The sequence below is a fragment of the Schistocerca nitens genome, chromosome 8 (genome assembly GCF_023898315.1).
Source record: "Schistocerca nitens isolate TAMUIC-IGC-003100 chromosome 8, iqSchNite1.1, whole genome shotgun sequence".
Taxonomy (NCBI): Eukaryota; Metazoa; Arthropoda; class Insecta; order Orthoptera; family Acrididae; genus Schistocerca; species Schistocerca nitens.
This window is the reverse complement of record NC_064621.1, coordinates 591105784-591124375: the sequence shown is the minus strand read 5'-3', so window position 1 is coordinate 591124375 and position 18592 is coordinate 591105784. Positions and strand designations below refer to the sequence as shown.

The 18592-nt window shown below is 43.6% G+C and overlaps 1 protein-coding gene across 1 annotated transcript in view; it reads left to right on the top strand.

The window, feature by feature from the left end:
- Positions 1 to 18592, top strand: part of LOC126198789 (carbonic anhydrase-related protein 10-like) — a 367685-nt gene that overhangs the window by 193799 nt on the left and 155294 nt on the right. Inside the window, exon 3 of the mRNA XM_049935358.1 lies at positions 12098 to 12234. Within this exon, the coding sequence (XP_049791315.1) occupies positions 12098 to 12234 (137 nt within the window). The remainder of the gene's footprint in view (positions 1 to 12097; positions 12235 to 18592) is intronic.

Sequence of the window (18592 nt, the reverse complement as noted above, 5' to 3'; positions counted from 1 at the left end):
CATGCAGGAAGCCTACGGTGATGACTGCTTAAGCCGTTATCGGTGTTACGAATGGTTTACACAGTTTAAAAATGGCCGGGCGGATGTTAAAGACGATCGTCGTTCAGGACGCCCTTCGGCGTCTACCGACGACTCTTATGGTCAGGAACGTCAACAAAATTGGGCATTCCAGTCGAAGACAGACTGTTCCGAGAGGTTGCAGAAGAATATAACGTATCAGTGGGATCATATTATGAAACCCTGAGACAGCATCTTGGAAGCATCGTTTTGCTGCCAAGTTCGTCGCAAGGCTCACGAATCAAGAACAGAAAGACCCTCGCTTCGCAATCTGTGAAGAGCCTTTGGATCGCTCAAATTAGAACGAGATTACCCTTAAGAGAATCTTAACTGGTGATAAGTCGTGGATCTAAGGCTATGATGTTGAGATAAATCTTCGATCTTCACATTGGATCGGAAAAAAGATTCCCGGAGACCAAAAAATCCTCGTCAGGTCAAATGTCAAAGATATGCTTATAGTTTTCTTTGACTTTGACGGATTTATTCATCAAGAATTTTTGCCACAGTGACAAACTCTTAATCGATGGTACTACTGGGACGTCTTGCGACGCCTGCGAGCAAATGTGAGAGCGACCAAGGTGTGGTGACAATTCAAGGCTCTTGAATCACGATAACTCACCCGCACATTTATCCCTGTTGGTGAATGACTGTTGCATACGAAAGGAAATCACTGTGCTGCTTCACCCTCCTTACTCTCCAGACCTGGCCCCTGTGGACTTTTGAAGTTGAAAGCCCCCTTGAAAGGCAAAGATTTGCTACGATGGGCGACATAAAAAAAAAATCCACAATCGCCACCTTGCGCAGTTCAGCAACAGGCTAACCAAGACCGTTTCCGGAATGGAAACGCCCTTGGGAGCTGAGTGTCTATTGTGAACGGGAGTTTTCGAAGGAGATCATGTCCAATAAGGAAAAGGTAAGCGTAAAAAAAATGTCATGCACAAAGTTCTGGAACTTTTTTAACAGAACTCGTTTGTCTAGCACGATTATACACTCCTGGAAATTGAAATAAGAACACCGTGAATTCATTGTCCCAGGAAGGGGAAACTTTATTGACACATTCCTGGGGTCAGATACATCACATGATCACACTGACAGAACCACAGGCACATAGACACAGGCAACAGAGCATGCACAATGTCGGCACTAGTACAGTGTATATCCACCTTTCGCAGCAATGCAGGCTGCTATTCTCCCATGGAGACGATCGTAGAGATGCTGGATGTAGTCCTGTGGAACGGCTTGCCATGCCATTTCCACCTGGCGCCTCAGTTGGACCAGCGTTCGTGCTGGACGTGCAGACCGCGTGAGACGACGCTTCATCCAGTCCCAAACATGCTCAATGGGGGACAGATCCGGAGATCTTGCTGGCCAGGGTAGTTGACTTACACCTTCTAGAGCACGTTGGGTGGCACGGGATACATGCGGATGTGCATTGTCCTGTTGGAACAGCAAGTTCCCTTGCCGGTCTAGGAATGGTAGAACGATGGGTTCGATGACGGTTTGGATGTACCGTGCACTATTCAGTGTCCCCTCGACGATCACCAGTGGTGTACGGCCAGTGTAGGAGATCGCTCCCCACACCATGATGCCGGGTGTTGGCCCTGTGTGCCTCGGTCGTATGCAGTCCTGATTGTGGCGCTCACCTGCACGGCGCCAAACACGCATACGACCATCATTGGCACCAAGGCAGAAGCGACTCTCATCGCTGAAGACGACACGTCTCCATTCGTCCCTCCATTCACGCCTGTCGCGACACCACTGGAGGCGGGCTGCACGATGTTGGGGCGTGAACGGAAGACGGCCTAACGGTGTGCGGGACCGTAGCCCAGCTTCATGGAGACGGTTGCGAATGGTCCTCGCCGATACCCCAGGAGCAACAGTGTCCCTAATTTGCTGGGAAGTGGCGGTGCGGTCCCCTACGGCACTGCGTAGGATCCTACGGTCTTGGCGTGCATCCGTGCGTCGCTGCGGTCCGGTCCCAGGTCGACGGGCACGTGCACCTTCCGCCGACCACTGGCGACAACATCGATGTACTGTGGAGACCTCACGCCCCACGTGTTGAGCAATTCGGCGGTACGTCCACCCGGCCTCCCGCATGCCCACTATACGCCCTCGCTCAAAGTCCGTCAACTGCACATACGGTTCACGTCCACGCTGTCGCGGCATGCTACCAGTATTAAAGACTGCGATGGAGCTCCGTATGCCATGGCAAACTGGCTGACACTGACGGCGGCGGTGCACAAATGCTGCGCAGCTAGCGCCATTCGACGGCCAACACCGCGGTTCCTGATGTGTCCGCTGTGCCGTGCGTGTGATCATTGCTTGTACAGCCCTCTCGCAGTGTCCGGAGCAAGTATGGTGGGTCTGACACACCGGTGTCAATGTGTTCTTTTTTCCATTTCCAGGAGTGTATAAACCAAACACGCGTATGCCACCACACCGCACTCCTTCTGACTGACGTCACTGTTCGACTGCAAGTATCGATAGTGCTCTGGTATAGCACTTCGTATAGCAGCCCTGCACATTACATGTGGTTTTACACAGTGCATTACACAGAAACATTGTAGCAGAAAGTCGAACTTGCATTGAACATTCGAATACTTACGTATAAGGAAATTCATGTATCAATGTAAATAAAGGAAATAGTAACGTTTCATATTACAAAACAAAACAAAAACAATATTTAGACCATCTAAGATATAGGTTGAGATCAAATGAAGTTCAAGAAAAGAAAATAGAAAAAGAAAAATAAATTATCTCTCATAATTAGCAATGTCTTCACAACATCTACGGCTGAGTAGTTAACGGTGATGACCAGCATGCGGCGGAGCCGCGTTCGATTCCCACTAACGCCAGGGAGTTTTCGTCGACGGTGAAACTGGAACAGTGTGAACTCAGCCTCGTAAAATCCACATGATGTCACTGAGTGATGTTCGACACGAATGTCGTTCATCCTCGATTGGACCATCAGTTGGGCATAAAGGACGTACTTATTATTATTGTTATTATTGTTATACAGTATGAAGGGATGTCTAAGGTCACAGTATTTCCCGTCGCACTGGGCAATGTTAAATATAAGTTCATTAGTTTTATAGACAATCATTGCTAGAATGTCGTGAGACTTGTGTTACGAATAAAAAATTCCTGCTGGGATTCCAGGAGGGGCAAGTGCCTCCTAGTACTTGTCACCGCTCCTCACTTTTCCTTGCGCTCTGGCGGACGCAGGAGGCCTTTCTTAGAAGTAGCATCCCCTCAAAGTCGGCAGCACACAGAGTGACAGTAGACCGTGTTGTTTGCACGTCCATATCTATACTTCACAAACAGCTTTGCAGGGGTCGCAAATAGTACTCGTGGTACCTCTATATTTTCCTCCCTTCGCTGTTTTATTTGCGAATGGTGCGAGGGAATAGTATTTTTTGGGTAATGTTCGTATGAGACTGACGTCAATTTTCGCCGATTTTCTGGTCGTGGTCGTTCCGAAAGACGCGTGTGTTGAAAGCAAAGTAAAACCAAAGCATGCTGGTACAAAAGAACATGAGCAGTGTTCATTGATTTCACAGAATAACCAATAGACTGTCCTTGTCTTTGACCACTTTGATCATGGACAACTCGGTACAGTGAAGTTAACCAATTCGGTATTCAACAGGTTATATTAATTTTTTGTAATGGGTTGCGTAGCCAGGAAAAGATTCAGGACAGGTTAAAGGATGTAAGTCAAGTCTGCTTATAATAGAAATTCAATTACTCTATATGTTCCAAGAAAATTTAAAAAGGAAAATGTGTAGGTTAGAGTTAGATATAGTGGGAATTGGTAAAGTTCGGTGGCAAGACGATCAGGACTTCCAGTCATATGAATACAAGGATATAAATACAAAATCAAACAGTTATACTTGAGGAATAGGTTTAATAATTAATAAGAAAATAGGAATGCGGTTAATCTGCTATGATCAGTATACTGAACGCGTTATTGTAGCCAAGACAGATACAAAGCCAATAGTACAAGTTTGCATGCTACATAGTTTCGCAGGTGAAGAAACTGAAGAAATGCATGATGAGATAAAAGGGACTATTCAGATAGTTAAGGGAAACGAAAATTTAGTAGTGATGGGGTAATAAAGTTCTGTAGCACGAAAAAAAAAACACGAAAATTTGTGGGTGAATACAGACTGGGGGAAATCAATGAAAGAGGAAGCCGTCTAGTAGAATTATGTGCAAAGAATAATTCGATCACCGCTGACAATTGATTTTAAGAAACATGAAAGAAGACTGTACACCTTAAGGAGACCTGGAGACACCGGAAAGATTCAGATTGATCATGCAAAGGTAAGACAGAGCTTTGGAAGGCACATGTTAAATTGTAAGATATTTCCAGGAGCGTATGTGGACTGTCCACAAATTATTGGTTCTGAACTGTAGATTAAAACTGAAGAAATTGCAAAAATGTAGGAAATTGAAGAGATGGGACCTGAATAAGTTGAACTACAGGTTGTTAAGAGTTTCGAGAGAGCACTAGGCAACGATTGACAAGAACAAGGGAAAAGAATACAGCAGAAAACGAATGGGTAACTTTGAGAGGTGAAATAGTGAAGGCAGCAGAAGACCAAATAGGTAAATAAATAAGTCCTATTAGAGATCGTTAACTAATACAGGAGACAGTGAATTTAATTGATGAAAGAAGAAAATATAAGGATGCAAACCTACGTATATAACACTCTTAGCTTTGAGAAAGATTTTGACAGTGTTAACTGGAATACTCTCTTCCAAATTCTGAAACCAGCAGGGGGTCAAATATCGGGAGCGAAAGGCTATTTACAACACGTACAGAAATCAGACGGCAATTATAAGAGTCGAAGGGCATGAAATGGAAACAATGGTTGAGAAGAGAATGAGGCAGGGTTGTAGAATAACTGATTTTGAAACTGTACACTAAGCAAGCAGTAAAAGAAATGAAAGAAAAATTTGGAGTAGGAATTAAAGTTCAGGGAGAAAAAAAATGAGGAAAGAAGAAAACTTTGAAGTTATCGGATGACATAGCAAAACTGTCAGAGACAGCAAAGGACTTTGAAGAGCAGTTGAACGGAACGGACAATGTGTGCAAAGGAGGGTGTAAAATAGATATCAACAAAAGAGAAACAAGGATAACGGAATTTAGTCAAATTAAATCAGGAGCTGTTGAGGGAAGTAGAATAGAAAACGAGACGCTTAAGGTAGTAGATGAGTTTCGCTATTTGGGCAGCAAATCAACTGATCGCGCCCGAAGTATATCTGTTTAGAAGAACGGACTGATTGATAGTACACACTGTGAGACATCAAGGGACCACCACTTTAGTACTGGAGGGAAGTATGGATGGTAAAAGTAGTAGAGTGAGGCCAAGAAATGAATACAGTAAGCAGATTCAGAAGGTAATAGTTGCAATATTTATTCGGAGATGAAGAGACTTGCACAGGACAGAAAAGTATGGAGAGCTGCATCAAGGCATTCTTCGTACTGAAGACCACAACAACATTCTCAGTGAAATTAACAACGAACAGACAGAGAGCAGAGTTATTTCAGTACTAAATTAAATTAACAAAGAATGACGCTCATACCGTGGGAGGTACCAATTTTATCTGGGAAACTGCATGGACAATAAAGCACCAAGATTCTTATCTGTGAAGCTCGCGAATTCAGAGCTAGCGATAGAGTATTACACTTCACAACAGATCAAGTCGGCAGCACATTTTCTCAACAACAGCGAAGTGTGCCGAATAACACCATATGGCCACCAGGAACCGACTTCTCAAAATTACCTCTCAGATTTTAGACGGGAGCTCATTGCTCCTCATTTCCCGAGTCTTCTCCATTTCAAAACTCTCCACGTGCAAGGGAGCATTCTATGGTACTGCCAATATGATGGGTGAGGTGTTGCAAAATTCACGAGAAAGCAAGGGAAAGCACATGCAACTTCCCCCCTTTTGCATACCAGGCACGTATTTTTAAACACGAATTTGGTAGTGTGTCCCGCACCGACGCAATCACGTCACAAGACTGTCTCTTCAACATTGGTCTGTATTCCACACCAAGGAAACTCTCAAGAGGAACACAATATTGTTGGCTGAACCAATTTTTAGAGTGAACAAAACTATCTCATGCTGGCCAGATGCTGCCACGGTATCTTGCTCTTTCAAGTACGTGCAGGAGGGAAAACTGCCATGCTCCGTTATTCTCTGGACCCTGTGGATCGCCCGCAGCGTTCACTAACGAAAGGGTGTGCACGCACCTGCCCAGCGTTCAAAATCAGCATATCAGGTCGCAAGCAACTCCCATAACACTGTATCCCCAATGGAGACGCTCTTGACATAATGAAATTCACAGACTGACTTCTGCCGACAAAAGAGGCCACAGAAACGTGTCCAGTTACATACCACCCCTGCATGATGAGCACAAGGTTGCCCTTCCAAACACACTGCGAAAAAGTGGCCAAATAAATTAACATCGAGTACCGATATGTTACAGTAAAATCACATTGTAACATCACACAGAGTGGCAACAATACTTGAGGCCGCGACGAAGTTCTGTAACGGGAATTGCTACTGCGGGGGTTTGACACCTCTAGGCAGCTGAGACAAGATTACTGTTCTGGAGGTGAATCGCTAGGTTTCTTAGTAGACATTGAAAGTAATGTAGCTATGCAGTTTTTTCCCTTCAAACTCCTTGATGCCGATGTAAAATCCTTTGGGTGAAATTGTAACCTCCCCACACAAAATCGTTAAATGAAAAACATGAAAATGTAGCCAAATATAACCTCCCAACAAAAATAATGTCTAATAAGAATGCAAATTGGAGCCATATATCGTTAAATTTAAATGAAGCCAAGCGTAAACTCCCCACAAAAATTAAGGAATGATGATTGATCATTAAACCCACAATAATATTAATTAAATAATGAACCATGAACTGAATATAACATCTCAACACAAATAATTAAACCTGATAAATTTTATAAGGGCAGCTGCGCTGACCTTCGGCCCTGTGAAATAATTAAACCAGATAAATTCTTACCTCAGTAACACTGCATCTATATCCTCTCTTATTTTTCGGCACAGCTCCGTGCAATGCTGGCCTATATTTAGTTTTGATTCTTGGAGGAAATGCATAGGAAATATTCTTTAAATTGAAATGAATGCTTTTTCTTCAAAAGAGTGAAAAAATTCTTTAAATTGAAACGATTACTTTTCTTTGAAAGATTTACTTTATAAAAATATTATTATTGGGGCATTTGTTGAACAAATTAATTACAATTAGCATACATTACTAGATGTGCTCAAAAATTATTATTGGGGCATTTTTTGAACAAATTAATTAGAATTAACATACGTTATTAGCTGAGCGCAATGCTGCTTCATTACCTTCTACAATAATATTCATATCGTCCACCACTTTCCTGACCAGACTCGTGGGCAGAGCACACCGCGGACGCATGCCGACTCGCCACACACAACTGTATCCGATTTCTACTACAGACAGAGTACAACTCGCAACTGTTCCTGCCGACTCGGTACACGCAACTGTACCGGACTGCTACTACTCTCCAACTGAACTCTCGCGCGGTCAAGTGCAGACTAGCAACGATAAATAACTCTCTGGTCAGAGATTCTGTCGTGTCTCGCCATCGCTGGTAATGATTACATATGAAACGTACGCGTTTCAAAATGAGCTATTGGACCAACACACACCATGGCCCCTAAACCGTAGTTCGTCTCTCCTTTTTCCTGGCCTTATTTTACGGGGCGGCATATTAATTTGGATTTGGCAATATTAGATGGTAGGGCTGGCTGAGCTGGATGCCCTTCCCTTCGCTTTGCCCCCACTTGCATTTCTCCACCTCCAAATCGGACTTTTCTGAGCTGGCGTAAACTGTCATTGATCTGGTCGTCCGTATTAGTATGCAGGTTTCTCCGCTGTGTCATATTATTATCTTACGTTCGAGTATTGTGTGTCTAAAGCAAAGACCTGCACGAGATCTCAATAGGACCAAGGCAGTGGCCCGTAAGAACTGTTTATAGGAAGCGATTTTATAATGTCAAGTCCTGCATGTGCGTGGTCAATGCTTGGTGCTGTGTTCCTTTGTTGGTTTAAAAATTCCGTTAACGTTTAGATTTAAGAATATAAATGTTACTCAGTTACTTATTTACATTGTTGCACAACATATGAAATGTACAGTAGTATCAAATTGCTATAAATATGAATTCTGAGATCCCCAACTATACCCGCAGGACAGGACAGAGTTTAATTTGTGGAAAGGGGCCAAAATGAGTGGCTGTCAGTTGCACTCTAACATACTACTTTATTCATTTGAAAAACATTAAAAGAATAAAGAAAACATTAAAAACAGGGCAAGCCAAACATTTTAGAACTTAATTCCCAGCCAAATGCGCCATTCAATCTCACACCTCAAGGGCAAAAGAACTTTAATTTAAAACCGGCTTAAGGCCAGTCACTTAAGACTCAAAAACAAGAATTTGAATTTTAAAAGGCAGAAGGCCTTATCCTAAGATTTCTTTAAATCAGGCTGAAGGCCTAAACAATCTCACGCTTTAAGGTAAAAACAACTATACTTTAAAATCGGCTAGAAGCCATGCATAAACAAACAACAAGGACAAATAAGAAAAGGCAGCATAGCAAACGGCGCTCAGAAGTTTTCAAGGGTCAGCTTGGAATTCAAACACTAACGCTCGCTTAGGTGAGACAGGCAGTCGGGCCAACAATTCTCAATCCGACGGTAGCCCAGCCGACAGACAGTCAACGGACCAAGCGACAGGGTAACTTCAGCTGCACCCGACCAGCACACAACAGGGAGTTCAATGAAACAACACAGAAGGTGTCAGCACCTACAACGAATTACACGTTCAGCTGTCAAACTACACTCCGTGCTGGACAGCCACAACACGGCGAGGAAAAGACACTGCCTGAATTTACGTCAGCGGCCAAGGCAAGTAACCGGAACGTTAACGGCAACAAGGCGGAAGATTCCGCTGGTGCACTTCAATTCAAAAGTAATCAAGTTAAGTCAAACTCCACAGGACGGCGGCTAGAACTTCGCCAACTTGAAAACACATGTTGTTGCTCGCGGGAATGTCCCAGCAGCCCACAACGAAATTCAAACGACACAATGTGAACACTTGGGGCTGACTGGTAGATTTAGTAAATAATCAACTTTTGTGTCCGGGACCGGTGAGCCACGGACCTCACAGCAATGGGAATAGCACCTCACACTCCAACTGCGCGTGGACGCCGCCAGCGGGCGCCAGCCAAACTACGCGCCACGGAGACTTCCTCGCTGCTCCACGCCAACCGACCAACTGCCCAGGCCCGGAAACGGTGAAGGAGCAAATATGCGACAGCCGATGAGACGACCAAACGAACGACCAACCGAACGACCAACCGAACGACCAACCGACGGTCGTCCCGCTCCAATCTCCCTTCGTCGGACAGAGCATGTGTGTCGCCATCGGTCGGCGAGCACTGGCTGTCAGCGCCTCACCGGCGCTCCGTCGCCGACTTCACTGCGGCTGCCGTCTTCAACTGACTGGACTGCTGGTCTGTCCCGAACTGACTGTCAGACACACGACGACCCGGAAATACTATCGGTCGCTCCAAAGATGGTACGACTGTGCACTTATCGATAAGCGCTGCTGCTGTCGCTCACGGGCAAGTAAGGCAGGAAGTTAGTGACGCCAGTAAATTGAATAAGAAATCGAGGTGGCAGTACCGTAATACAAGATGACAAACAAATGGGATAAACGCGAGCCGTGCATGGCTCAATTTCTTGTGTGTGTGTGTGTGTGTGTGTGTGTGTGTGTGTGTGTGTGTGTGTGTGTGTGTGTGTGTACAGTTTTTTAACGTTTTTACGCGTTTTAACACATGTGTATACAGTTTTTTAACGTTTTTACACGTTTTTAGCACATACGTCTCACTAAACTGCCGTGTGAGTGCTGAAGTTCGATGCCGCGCACCCAGAAGATTGTACAGTGCATCTCAAAAATCTGGTAAAATTCTAGAATGAAATTTTCACTCTGCAGCGGAGTGTGCGCTGATATGAAACTTCCTTGCAGATTAAAACTGTGTGCCTGACCGAGACTCGAACTCAGACCTTTGCCTTTCACAGGCAAGTGCTCTACCAACTGAGTTACCTACACACGACAACGCCCCGTCGTCACATCCTTAATTCCGCCAGTACCTCGCCTCCTACCTTCCAAACTTCGCAGAAGCTCTCCTGCATACCTTGCAGAACTAGCACTCCTGGAAGAAGTTCGAGTCTCGGTCCGGCACACAGTTTTAATCTGCCAGGAAGTTTGGTAAAATTCTGTTTATGGTAAACAACAAGAAGGCGTGCTGAAAAGAAGCACCTCAGATTTATTTTATTCTGTTCCCATTATCCGTTGGGGTCTTACATGTTACGCACATTATTCGGTAGACTTCCAACTTCGCCGATGTAAGTTGGAACCCTATACTGTTACAGGGCAACGAAGTATAGACAGCAACATGGTGTTGTGTAACGTAATTATGTCGGTGCGTGACGGACAGCTTCCTCTAATCGAGTTTCATGAACTCGAACAGTTCATCCACACATGGAGAACACTCTCCTTCAGGTCGACAATGCCAGACCGCACACGAGCGCTGCGACACCCGTAATAATCCGACGGCTTGTGTTTACTGTCAATTGTCATCCTCGATACAGTACCGACTTGGCTCCATGACATTTCCATCTGTTTCCAAAACTTACAGAGCACGTTCAAAGACTTCAATATGATAGTAATCAAGCGGCGCTAGCAGAGGTGAGGTTGTGGCTCCGTCAACAAAGTCCGACACACTGTAGTGGCGGTGTCAACAAACTGGTTATTTCGTTGGAAGGAATTTGTTCATCGTCAGGGTATCTAGGCTGGGAAATGATTTTGTGGACTTTAAGAATAACGATGTAACATCTAAATAATGATTTTTCAGTTTTTCAAAAGAAATCTTTAACAGTTTGTACATGAAAAATTCGAATGTATTTTCAGAATGTCCTCGTTCAAGTAATTGTTATGGTTTCACTTACGAAAACAAAAATTTATATTTCGTCGATGCCACTGTTTTTATTCGAAACCGACGGCAAAATAAGTGCGGAGTAGAAATTTGTTTGTAACAAGCAATTTGAGAATACAACTAAGTCGGTTCTGATCACAATAGTGCTAAATGATGGCGAGAAAAATAAAGGAAGTAACTGTTGTAACAATTCAAAGTTGTGATGAAGTATTGTCCATAAAGATGTGGATTTATCACGAAGACAACAGGTAAACTACCTACATCAGCCAAGTTATCGACTTCTCTCAGGTAAGTGAAAAGTGATGAAGTATTGACCATAAAGATGTGGATTTATCACGATTACAACAGGTAAACTACGCACGTCGGCCAAGTTATCGACTTCTCTCAGGTAAACACATAAACACTTAAGGTTACTACAGCCCGTAGTTGATTTTTTGGGAAGTATTGGCCCACAAATGAATTAAAATTAGCCGGCTGATGTGGCCGAGCGATTCTAGTCGCTTCAGTCTGGAACCGTGCAACCGCTACGGTGGCAGGTTCGAATCCTGCCTCGGGCATGGATGTGTGTGATGTCCTTAGGTTAGTTAGGTTTAAGTAGTTCTAAGTTCTAGGGTACTGATGAACTCAGATGTTAAGTCCTTTACTGCTCAGAGACATTTGAATTTTTTAATTAAACTTAGCTCAAATCCGCCGGTTACAGAGGCGTTCGGGAGGTTTCACTTGGTTGAATAGTAAACGGCGCAGTTGGATATCTCCTTCCACGTACCCCCTAATGTTATCTTTCTACCCCCATCTACTAGGCCACACGGCATTGACACAAAAGATCTAGGCTCTACAAGAGATCTGACCTTTTCGGTTAGGACTGAAAGGTTGGAAATTTCGATAGTACTGTTTACGTATACACTATCACTATTTAGGACACGCCCCAACATTACGCAGCTCAGTGTTCGTTGACGTCGGTATTTATTTGTACAGGTCCGAACTTCTGGGGCCGCATCAACCCTCAGTGGTCGCTGTGCAACAAGGGCCGGCGGCAGTCGCCCATCGACGTCGACCCGGAGAAGCTGCTGTTCGACCCCCTGCTGCGGCCTCTCCACATCGACAAGCACATCGTAAGCAGCGCGCCTTAGCTCTCCGCGCACGTTACAGCGTGTAACCGCAGACCCCCACACTAATTTATGCTTGCACATTCAGAAATAATTGTTAGTTCGTGATCCATATAATTTTGCTTAAAATGTTGGCTTTTTTTCCTCCCTAAATTTTCCAGAAGTTTTTCTTCTTCCTTCTACGTAATGACCTATTACAAGTTCGTTCCCGAATTTTAACGAAGCATCAAGATTTTCAGTATAGTTACTTAAGTTATGTATACATCAGCATCTACAGCTCCTCTAACCAACACACTTTATAGACAGAAACAAAGGGTCTTACTGTACCACTATGTGATCCTCGTCCCTCCCCCTCACCCTCTGCCCTCATTCACTGTTACGTGCACCAATTGTGCGCGGGTAGACTGTCATAAACCTCCGTATTAGCTCAAAGTGCTTGGATTTTGTCATTGTGGTCATTTCGTGAGAAGTATATGGCAGCAAGTAATGTTTTGGTCGACTCTCTCAGATTATCAGCAGCAAAACTCTCCGTGATAAAAGGATCTCCGCTTCAGATTTTGCCAACGCCTCGGTGTTCACTGGATCGTATCGATCTCTGTTGTTGATACAAACTTAAAGGCGCTGCAAACTGATGTGCAGTACTCAAGAGCCGCAGTCGCCTGGTGTTGGTGCTTTATTATAGGACTCCACCTGCATCATCTGCAAATAGCGTCGTGGTACTTCCGACGTTACCCACTAAATTATTGATATACGTGTAACGTGCATAATTGCAGATATTTCAATTCGTGACTGAGGATGATGAACTTCATTCCATCAGTACTTACGTCATTTTCAGATTAATAATTACAGGTATTAATTGTCTGATATGTTTTTTTGTTGATTAGTACCTGCAAGTACTTGTGGCAAGAACAAGTCATTAAAGCTTATTTTCTCCTGTGCAACAGGTCAGGTGTTAAAGTGTAGACACATGGACACAAAGTGGTTAGCCTATAACGATAGGCGTAGTGCAATTCGTGGTACAGTTGCGACCATGCAGAACACAGCAAGTAGCAAATTATGTGACATGTTCTTGGGAAGACTGCTAGACACACAGAATAATCAACAAATTTATTGATGAATGTACAAATTAAGGAACCACATATAAAAATATCTGCACCTATTACACCCTGTATATACTGTAAAAAATAATTGTCCTATCACACTTCCTAAGGGAAGTCCAGAAGGTAGCTTTACATCTGTCTGTTTTTCCCATTAAAAGCACCTTGCTGTGTTCTGTGTGCGGGGATTTCCTGAGCCAAACCATGAACCTGTTTTGATACTCGGTAAGCCAGTATTTATGCAATCATAAGCCACACAATTTCAATACTTTTCATTAGATTATGTGATGATTTTTGATTTCGTAGGCTGATACTGGTAGATCTCTAAATGTTTTTCTGTTTCGTAGTATATCTGTGATTTCCCGAGATTTCATCAGCTCATTTACAGACTTATTTGAAGACACCTGGTGTGCCTCTAGAGGTAGCTTTCAGAAGCGTCTATCTGGCATCAAGTAGTAATAAAACTGTTGAAACCATTTTCTAGGAAATTGTCACCTGTCGGGGAGGTTCGCTGTTATCTTTAATGTTTTTCATTCTGCCACACTGATGGCCGCTTAATCGAGGTCACAAGAGTTCATCGACATTCACAGCGAACGACTATAGTGCATAGCAAACTGACATGAGATTTATAACTCACATTACTGCTGTTTCTCATTCAGTTGGTTACCGTAGTACATTTGTAATAGTGCTTCCTAACTCCTTGTGAAAACTACAGTTCTCCCCCGACATCATGATAGAAATTCAAAGTAAAATGAAGGTAAGTTTACACTGTGCCTATCACACGTCGGTAAAATGATGCCACAACCGCCAGCTTCTGGCTGATTCAATACCGAAACGTCATGTTTTGAACAAGAGAAAAGCTTAACTGGTCGTTGAATGAATGGAAAAAGAATGATAGCACTAAAAAGGATTCCAGAATGAGATTTTCACTCTGCAGCAGAGTGTGCGCTGATATGAAACTTCCTGCCAGATAGCCCTAGGCTGTGGCTAAGCCTTGTCTCCGCAATATCCTTTCCTTGAGGACGGCTAGTTCTGTAAGGTTCGCAGGAGAGCTTCTGTAGTTTGGAAGGTAGGAGACGAGGTACTGGCAAAAGTGAAGCTGTGAGGACGGGGTGTGAGTCGTGCTTGGGTAGCTCAGATGGTAGAACACTTGCCCGCGGAAGGCAAAGGTCCAGAATTCGAGTCTCGGTACGGTATACAGTTTTAATCTGCCAGGAAGTTTCACTAAAAATGAATATTTGAACATAAAGTGGCTTATTATTGACAAGCATCTTATCAAATACCAATTACAGTGTTCTGCTCAAATGAACAATATGTTTTAAAACGCACACAGAATCAAGTTGACTTTTTATATTCCAATCATAACGGGTGAGAAGGGTAGAACGCTATGGCATGTGTTATAATTCGATCTGTTTCGCTACTGTGCTGTCAGAAGCTGGCACACAATTTTGATATCATGTAACGTGCCTCAGAACCATTCGATATTACAGATAAAACTAAAACAACTAAGATTTTGTGAGACAGTTACGTTGTACCCTTATAGCAAATACTGATGGGAAGTGTGGTGTCGAGATTTAGAAAATAAGAGAATCATTAATAAAAATAAGTTACACATACAAGACTACATGTTGTCATTGATAACTACCCCAGTGAACATCCTGCAGTTGCCGCGGGCAAGAATCAAACCCATGGCTTTGGCCTTGGGGAGAAATTCTGTAATGAAATAATTACGTTCCCTGCTGGAAACCATGTGCGAAAGGGTAAACGCAATAGCTTAGCGGTATCACCCTATCGAACCTTAGTCTCAGTTAACACTGCTGGTGAAGGTATGGTCTGCAAAAGGAAAGGTACCTTGAACAAGTCCAGAGTCATACGAAGAGTTTTAACCCGTCTATTAGTTTCATGACAGTATTTATTCATTGGAAAATTGCAAGATTGTTCGTGAATTACGTATCATCGTAGCTTTTCTCTAAACCAAAAGCGATTTATTCTTTCTCTGGTCGCCAGTTTCAGTCTTCTGTCCAACCGCTATTCTGCTTTTGCTCATCGCAAAAGCCTCCAAGTAGTTGTTAAGTGGTATATATTTCATGGGTTAGCAATATCTTCGCTATTCAGCTCGTTGGCTTTGCGGTCCTTCGGTACTTCCTTGAAGCATTTGTCGGAGACTTTGGGCTTTTGTCCAATACACTGAAAACCAACCTCCTTGGTCGGGTTGCATCCATCGTGAACGGATATTCGTACAACGTTAGCGATCGTTCCCTTATTGACTCCATACGCTACTCATTAATCTCTGTACGTTCTTCCCTTCCTGGCGGTGTATAACCTCCTGTTCGTCTGTTACCTTGCCCCCGCCCCCCTGCCCCATTTTTTGGATATCATGCCTTCAAATTTCTCGGCTTCCCTCAGACCGGTAATTCCTGTCTTATTGCCGTATTCACTTATGTGAAGGCATTCGGCTTTGATCACTGTTTTACAGTGCCAGGGCTTAACTTATCTTGAAATTGCATTTGTCTTGTGAAGGACATGGGACGTACGGAAAGCAACAGTCATCTTCCTTTTCGCAAGATTACATTGGCGATGTTTCTCAGAGATGTGTGAATCTGCCAATTTTTTTCCTTTTCATCGTACTACAATGAGAAATGACGAGTCGTTTTTTCGGACGTTCGTTTCCTCTGAAGAAATTTGGAAGCCAGTTTCTACTGCCTGTTCGTTCAGCGTGTTCCTCTGTTTCATAATTGTCTCACAAGGGGAGGCCGCCAATTGTGAAATTCAGATTCGATTCATACTGCGCATAATAAAAGCTCGTGGCCAGAGGTGTAATGTGGCAAAGCACCAAGATGCACTTCTCAGCCGTTGCCGTGAAATACTCTCTATGATCATTAATTTTATACAGCGTCGTGGCGCAGCGGTACGCGCTAGGGTTCGTAATCCGAAGGTCGCCGGATCGAATCTCGCGCCATGCAACATTTTTTTTAGTATTAGTTTATTGTAATATATATATATATATATATATATATATATATATATATATATATATAAATTACAATTCATTAATAGTTTATATATAATACAGGGTGTTTCAAAAATGACCGGTATATTTGAAACGGCAATAAAAACTAAACGAGCAGCGATAGAAATACACCGTTTGTTGCAATATGCTTGGGACAACAGTACATTTTCAGGCGGACAAACTTTCGAAATTACAGTAGTTACAATTTTCAACAACAGATGGCGCTGCAAGTGATGTGAAAGATATAGAAGACAACGCAGTCTGTGGGTGCGCCATTCTGTACGTCGTCTTTCTGCTGTAAGCGTGTGCTGTTCACAACGTGCAAGTGTGCTGTAGACAACATGGTTTATTCCTTAGAACAGAGGATTTTTCTGGTGTTGGAATTCCACCGCCTAGAACACAGTGCTGTTGCAACAAGACAAAGTTTTCAACGGAGGTTTAATGTAACCAAAGGACCGAAAAGCGATACAATAAAGGATCTGTTTGAAAAATTTCAACGGACTGGGAACGTGACGGATGAACGTGCTGGAAAGGTAGGGCGACCGCGTACGGCAACCACAGAGGGCAACGCGCAGCTAGTGCAGCAGGTGATCCAACGGCGGCCTCGGGTTTCCGTTCGCTGTGTTGCAGCTGCGGTCCAAATGACGCCAACGTCCACGTATCGTCTCATGCGCCAGAGTTTACACCTCTATCCATACAAAATTCAAACGTGGCAACCCCTCAGCGCCGCTACCATTGCTGCACGAGAGATTTCGCTAACGATATAGTGCACAGGATTGATGACGGCGATATGCATGTGGGCAGCATTTGGTTTACTGACGAAGCTTATTTTTACCTGGACGGCTTCGTCAATAAACAGAACTGGCGCATATGGGGAACCGAAAAGCCCCATGTTGTAGTCCCATCGTCCCTGCATCCCCAAAAAGTACTGGTCTGGGCCGCCATTTCTTCCAAAGGAATCATTGGCCCATTTTTCAGATCCGAAACGATTACTGCATCACACTATCTGGACATTCTTCGTGAATTTGTGGCGGTACAAACTGCCTTAGACGACACTGCGAACACCTCGTGGTTTATGCAAGATGGTGCCCGGCCACATCGCACGGCCGACGTCTTTAATTTCCTGAATGAATATTTCGATGATCGTGTGATTGCTTTGGGCTATCCGAAACATACAGGAGGCGGCGTGGATTGGCCTCCCTATTCGCCAGACATGAACCCCTGTGACTTCTTTCTGTGGGGACACTTGAAAGACCAGGTGTACCGCCAGAATCCAGAAACAATTGAACAGCTGAAGCAGTACATCTCATCTGCATGTGAAGCCATTCCGCCAGACACGTTGTCAAAGGTTTCGGGTAATTTCATTCAGAGACTACGCCATATTATTGCTACGCATGGTGGATATGTGGAAAATATCGTACTATAGAGTTTCCCAGACCGCAGGGCCATCTGTTGTTGAAAATTTTAACTACTGTAATTTCGAAAGTTTGTCTGCCTGAAAATGTACTGTTGTCCCAAGCATATTGCAACAAACGGTGTATTTCTATCGCTGCTCGTTTAGTTTTTATTGCCGTTTCAAATATACCGGTCATTTTTGAAACACCCTGTATATGTAATATATATATATATATATTAATGAATCGCTTATGCATGTTGGTGAAGGCGGATCGCTCTCCAATTGTACCGCCTCCATTTTTCCGTTTGTTTAACAGGGTGTACCAAAGCTCTCACGTCCGCACTGATTTTCGGCGATGTTACAAGCTGCGCTAGGGACCGCATCTACTTTCTTTCGAAGTTAGCAGGCAACTACGCTGTTATGCGGCGGCTCGTTTCGGCCCATTCAACGTCTGTCCTTCAAGTGTAACGAGCGAGTAACGGTGTTTATATTTCATACCTGCCACAGCAAATTTGTGTTCGTGGGGTTTCTATTCTAATTCGAACGTTTGACTTACGCTATACGTATTCGTTTCGGAATATCGTTTCTACGTCTTCCGTTAACTATACGTGGTTAACATTATGAAGACAATTAATAACATTTGTGAAATACAACTTTGTTTGCGGAAAACATAATGATGTTCGAAGTCGCCAGTTTTTCCACGACAAACGACTTTCAACAAGTTATTATATGCATAATTATTGCAACTGATTGCCGGGAATTACAAAAAATACTTAAAAAAATTGCGTGGCGCGAGATTCGATCCGGCGACCTTCAGATTACGAACCCGAGCGCTTACCACTGCGCCACCACACTGTAGGA